The 5639-nt window shown below is 46.4% G+C and overlaps 1 protein-coding gene across 2 annotated transcripts; it reads right to left on the bottom strand.

Moving 5' to 3' along the window:
• Positions 1–213: 213 nt before the first annotated feature.
• Positions 214–4888, bottom strand: LOC135550376 (7SK snRNA methylphosphate capping enzyme-like). Of its 2 annotated transcripts, XR_010457106.1 has the most exons (6): positions 4611–4888; positions 2208–4144; positions 1818–2036; positions 1461–1584; positions 1238–1343; positions 214–1157 (listed from the first exon to the last, which is right to left on the bottom strand). XR_010457106.1 is itself a non-coding variant. In XM_064981106.1 (5 exons), the coding sequence occupies exons 2-5, from the start codon at positions 4101–4103 to the stop codon at positions 1303–1305; spliced, it is 2280 nt and encodes a 759-aa protein (XP_064837178.1). In that variant the 5' UTR covers positions 4104–4144; positions 4611–4888; the 3' UTR covers positions 214–1302. The 2 variants fall into 2 exon arrangements, 1 of the variants encoding a protein (XP_064837178.1); XM_064981106.1 differs by having other exon boundaries at positions 214–1343.
• Positions 4889–5639: the final 751 nt, after the last annotated feature.

Raw genomic sequence — 5639 nt, forward strand, 5'->3', positions numbered from 1 at the left:
CATCCTTCCCACATCTATTCTGTCTGTTGTGTGTTTGTGTGTGTGTGTGTGTCTATGGCAAAAAAAGTTCCCTTGTGTGTAACTCTGAGGTCACCTCACTCCCCTCTTACCAGGGGAGGTGCTAGTGGGTCACAGGTCAGCCCAAACTGAGAATCACTCTCGTTCAGGGCCTGTGGATGAAGTCCTCTGTGGAATGACTAAATGAGCACCGACTGCATTTCAATTGATTTGTTTATTAAAACATTTCAACAAAATCAGAACTAGACCAGCATTTGCCCATCTGCTGGTGATAGTAAACAAAGTATTAAGCGTAAGAATTGAGTAAAGCGTAAACAACATTACATTATGAATTGACTGGGTTAAAGTGAGATGGACTAACAATTAAAGTCCAATCGGAGGCCATGAATAGACTACATATGATTAGTTGGCAGCAACTAAATCATATTGAACACACGACACGAATCCATTGAAAGAAAGAAAAAGTACCAAAAGCAATAGAACAGGAGTAAAACCAAACAAAACACTGACCCTTCTTATTATAGCCAAAGTAAAAACATTGATCATCCTCTCAGCATTGCCAACTCCACCTGACTGACAGTTGTTCTTGAATCAACTACCAATAGAAAGAGGCAGGAACATTCCCTGGACACAAAGTAGGACATCTGGAAGAATGCAATCCGACCAGGAGCAGACTGAAGACAGGACACACTCATCCACAAAGTCACATTGAAAACAAACTGCTTTTCCTAGTCAGTCAGTTAGGACACAGAGGAACTCAAGGACAGTGTTAAAATAAAGACTGACCCTATTCAAAAATTTTAAAAAGTGTGAGAAATGTCCCTACATGAGTTCCATTTGGACATAACATGGAAATAACCTTTATGTAAAGGATTCAAGTTGGGTTTCGCCAGTCCATTCTGAATAAAATTCTGGATATGTTGATGAACCAACTGAAACAAATATATTCCTTGACTGAACAAGAGTACAAACAGTAGTAACAAAAATAGGGAACACAGCCTGTGCATTGGGAGCAAAAAGTCCAAAGTCATGATTGAGTTTCCCCAGAGCTTCTCATCATCTGGAGTGGAGTTCGGTGAGTGGAGAAGCCATCAGATTGTCGTTTTATAGAATCTAGCGTCATGTTTTGGACTCCTTACCTTCAAAACAACACAGCATCAATGTACAGGCATGTAGAAAGCTGACGGAGTCTGTTTGGGGTTGAGATATATATGCTTACAGGCTGGAGATTAAGGTGTCTCATGGTGGTTTGGGTTTATGCTGCTCAATGGACTTCCAGGCAGATTATGTTCCTTTATGAAACAAGTAGATTGGCCTTTGAAAACCTGCGGAAAAAAAAACATAAAAATCCATTTGTTTTAGAAACTAAATGTACTAGACTGGGAAAACGGACAAAAGAAAAAAATCAGATGGATATTGTAACCTATCGACCAATGACTTACCTCTTGACGAACTGTTAGGAGTCCCAATCAACTCGTAGCTGGAGAATCCCACCTCAGATGTCAGATATGTGGAGAACTGTTCTGGTTTGAGGCGGATGCTGTGGTAATTCCTAAAGATGCTATCCTGTAACAGTAAGAAATAGGGAGATATTATTATGTCATCTTGAGTCCTGAACTGCCCCAGAGCTGAACACAGCTGCGCATCCTCAAAGGGAATTTTGCAAAGAAACATGCTACTTGTTAATGGTTTGAGTTCTTGTTTTGGCTATCATCAATATGGCTAATTCTGTATGTGCATTTGGCCAGTGGAACAGATCACACGATTGGTGCTCCTTACAACACTGCCCACTCTCTCACCGTGAGTTTCTTCCTCTTGCCATAGGTGATCCAAGGCTGTGGCTCCAGGACGAACAGGCCTCCAGGACGCAGGTGTCTGAACACTCTGTGGAAGAGGCGCTTCAGGCCACCGTCTCCCCAGTTCAGGTGGACCCACTTGGTAACGCTGAAGCACAGGATGACGTCATACTCTGGTCGCTGGGTCAGCAACAGAGCATCACTCTCCAAGACATAGTTCCCCTGAGGAGGAGAGGGAGGGCAAGGGGATGAGTTCTGAACAAGGTGTGATATTTCTCTCTGAAGGGTCACGTAGAAGTAGAGGCAACACAGTATTGTTCATTTCATTCTTAATATAATGAATAACGATTACTAAATGGAAAGAAACAAAGGCTGAAGTGCACGCACGCTTACCTTGATAAAAGAGACATTGGAGGGGAAGTCGCCGGGGGGCATGGTGGGTGTTTTGGGGAGTGGGGGTGCTGCTATGGGCCCCCTGGAGATATGCAAGGAGACGGGGAAGGAGCTTGTCCCCAGTTCAACAGCAGGCGCTCCAGAGTCCTTCTCCTCAGCCCCACTCTCCTGATCTCTTCTCTCTGCGCAACGCGTCAACGACACACCATCCGCTGCCTCCACTGAGACACAGTCGCTTCTCACCTGCTTTTCGACATTTCCATTCTCAGCCCTGCTGTGCTCTCTTTCATTTGGTTTGTGTGTTTGTTCGCCTGAGTGTGACGCGCCTTCCTTCCTCTCCTCCTGTCTGTTTGCCTTCTCTTCCTTCCTTTCCTCTTCCGGCCCATTGGTCTTCTCCTCCTCCCCTGCAGTTCGCCGGGCCTCCTGGGCCTGCAGCTCTGACAGGTAGTGTCTGATGTTCTGGCGCGCCGCGTGCACCAGACCCCCGTCAATGTCCAACCCCAATATGCGTGCGGGCCGCAACTTCTTAGCAATACACAGTGTCAGGTGACCCGTGTTGCAGCCCAGGTCCAGCACTGCTTTACCCTGGAACCACTCTGGACGCAGACAACGGAACCGTGGGTCCTCGGAACAGCCTGGGTTGCGGTAACCATAGTACTTGTTGTAGTTCCCATACTGGAACTTCTTTTTGTTGCCTTGATGCTGCTGTCGTTTGTGCTGGTTATGGGGCTGCTGTTGCTGGGAGGACCCCCTGGGACCTACCACTGGGGTTTGGAAGGAGGACTGTGCGTTTCTCCCGGGCCCAGGTCCACGGCCCTTCTCCTCCATCCCTGACCTGGACATAGGAGTAGATTGGGCCATAGGAGGGTCTGTTTTACTAGAGTTGCGTCTGCGTTTGCGTGGCCGGCTAGTGAGCTGGTTCGGGCCTCCGGATGTGGCTGCCGAGGAGTCTTCCGGGACTCGTGGCTGGGCCTGGGGGGCTGATACAGTGAGCGTGGCCTCATCCCTGCAGTTAGAGGGGTTGATGTTGTTACCATCACCACCCTGTGGGTCCAAGATGGCTGGGACACTGGCTGCTTCGAAAACTGAGGCAGACGCAGCACTAGCAGATGCCAGGTTAGATAGAGAAGAAGCAGTGGTGGTCACTTCACCACTTCTCTCTGAATCTGACAGGTCCAACCCGGAGACTGAGGACCCCCCACCACCACCTCCTCCATGGTGTCTGTGGCGGTGTCTCCTCCTGCCGCCACTCTTAAAGGGCGACACAAGGAGGCCCCTACCTCCCATCCCGCAGTTAAGGTTGAGAGGGTCAGTGATATCCCTGGGAATGAGGATCTCTACAGGGTCGCGGTTCTTGGCAGGCAGCGGGGAGGACCTGGGTGTCTCAGCGTTCAGGGCCCTGTTCACGTCCTCATCCAACAGACTGTTGAGGTTCAGCGGGTCAAATATGTTTCCTCCCAGCAGGAAGTTGGTGGGCAGAACCGAGTCACTCTCAGAGTTGGCCCGTCGTCGTCTCTTACCTGCTGGATGCTTGAACCCTGCATTCATTGTGCTGCGACGCTTTGAGAGTTTCTGCTGTTGCTGTTTGGGTTGCTGCAAGCCATTTTTGGGGTTAAGGTGCTGCTCAATCACCATGGTCTCCTTTCCAACACTCTCTGTCTGGTCGTTGGGGTCAGCAGACCTGCTGTGCTTGGTTTGTGCCCCACTGTCTGGCATGGGGCAGGTAGAAGCACCATCAGTGCTATCTGGGTTGGCCAGGGTGATCTCTGGGACTTTGGTGGTATTGTTGCAGCTTCCAACGCATTCTGAGAGTTTTTGGGGTGGCAGAGGTGGTGCTGGGTCCACTTTTGTACTTCTGGTTGGAACAGACTCTTTTTCAACAGACATCTTTATCATCTTCCACTCAATATTTTTGGTGCTGACATGGGACCACCATACTGAAAACACACAAACATAGATTATTACAATGATCTCTGAAATGTATAAATCATAATATTTATCACTTCATTCAATTGGACAATTGTTTTACGTTTCTGCTTTCCTGGCTATTTCAAGCACTCATTCAAAATATGACAACTTGTAAAACTTGCCATCCTGATTTGTGCCTGCATGATATTCTATAAGAAGTCCCCAAAATGCATACATGTCACTGGATATAGGCTAGTAGAGGTTATTGGAGGCAAACGTTGAGTGTACGTCTACAATGAAGAAATGTAAACCATCTCCTCAATGCCTATTTCTGCGCGTGAACACGCTTTCTAAATCCTGTTAATGAATGGCGATATTTTCCACGAATCCTCCTCTTTGTGTTCATGAATAAATGCGACGAAGTAAAATGCAAACTTGTCGTCTAGCTACAGGATGAGGCAACTGTATGTTTATCAACAACAAGTCTCAGCTCACCGTCCCCCCCGCCTTCCCGTGAAGCTGAACTGTCACACTCCCTCCCGAGTTACTGGCGTTCCTCGCAGCATCTGCTTCGTTGATAGCTTGGTTGTTCGCTAATATTATTTTTCACTGTTGAAATTAATACATTATGTTTGGGAGAAAAGCCTCTCCAGAATTCATAAAACAACCAGTTCTGGGTGAATTTCACTATGATTGTAAGCTCGCTGTACACAACAAACTCCGTTTAACTTCTAGCTCAACAGCTCAATCTCACGCAGGTTGAAAGGTTCAAAGGGTTGTTTTAGCGTTTGCTAAGGAGCTACACTCGTAGACAGGCCTCAGAACCAATAAGGTTACGATTTTTAGGCAGACTTCCTAAAATTGACCAATTACAGACGTGCGGGGGTTGGCCAATTCACGTCGACCTAGTTTTACACACAAATAGGTGTCCCATAATTTGCCTGTCTGAAATTAAATGTGTTATTCCCCGCCATTTGGAGAAATTCCCTTTTAAAATGTATTGTAAACCTGTATACGGTCAATAAGCGCCATTTAGTTCACAATTTTTTCATCAACGGAATGTTGTAGAGGCAAGACTAAACAACAGATTTACAAACGCTCCCAACCCCTCTCATGATTTCCACTAGTTACCACAGCCACCAAGTCGAAATGGGCTCGGTCGTAAAAATTCCTGAAAACAAACATTTGCTTTTTGGTCTATATTTAAGGTTAGGGTTAGGCATAATGTTCGCAGTGTGGTTAGGGTTTAGGTTAGGTTAGGTTTTAAAATATATTTTAATAATTTATATAAGAAGATAAATTGATGGGAGGAGTTTTGCAACGGGTGAAAAGGTATTGGATTCGTTTTGGAACCGGGATGCGTCCCAGGCGTGAGCTGGGTGCCCAGTTGTCACTAGTTACCGCAGCCACAAAGTAAAAATGGTCTCTACCATAAAAATAAAAATATACTTTTTGGTCATAATTTAAAGCATTGGAGTAAAACATTGGAGTGAAACAAGCTTATATTTTGGGTTCTCGGGAGGC

This window comes from Oncorhynchus masou, chromosome 12 (genome assembly GCF_036934945.1).
Source record: "Oncorhynchus masou masou isolate Uvic2021 chromosome 12, UVic_Omas_1.1, whole genome shotgun sequence".
NCBI classification, from domain to species: Eukaryota; Metazoa; Chordata; class Actinopteri; order Salmoniformes; family Salmonidae; genus Oncorhynchus; species Oncorhynchus masou.

Coding starts and splice junctions, on each gene's coding strand:
- LOC135550376 (XM_064981106.1), bottom strand. CDS start 4,103: ATGATAAAGATGTCTGTTGAAAAAGAGTCTGTTCCAACCAGAAGTACA. Junction 2,037..2,207: donor CCAATGTCTCTTTTATCAAG/GTAAGCGTGCGT, acceptor TCTCCTCCTCAG/GGGAACTATGTCTTGGAGAG. Junction 1,585..1,817: donor GCAAGAGGAAGAAACTCACG/GTGAGAGAGTGG, acceptor TTACTGTTACAG/GATAGCATCTTTAGGAATTA.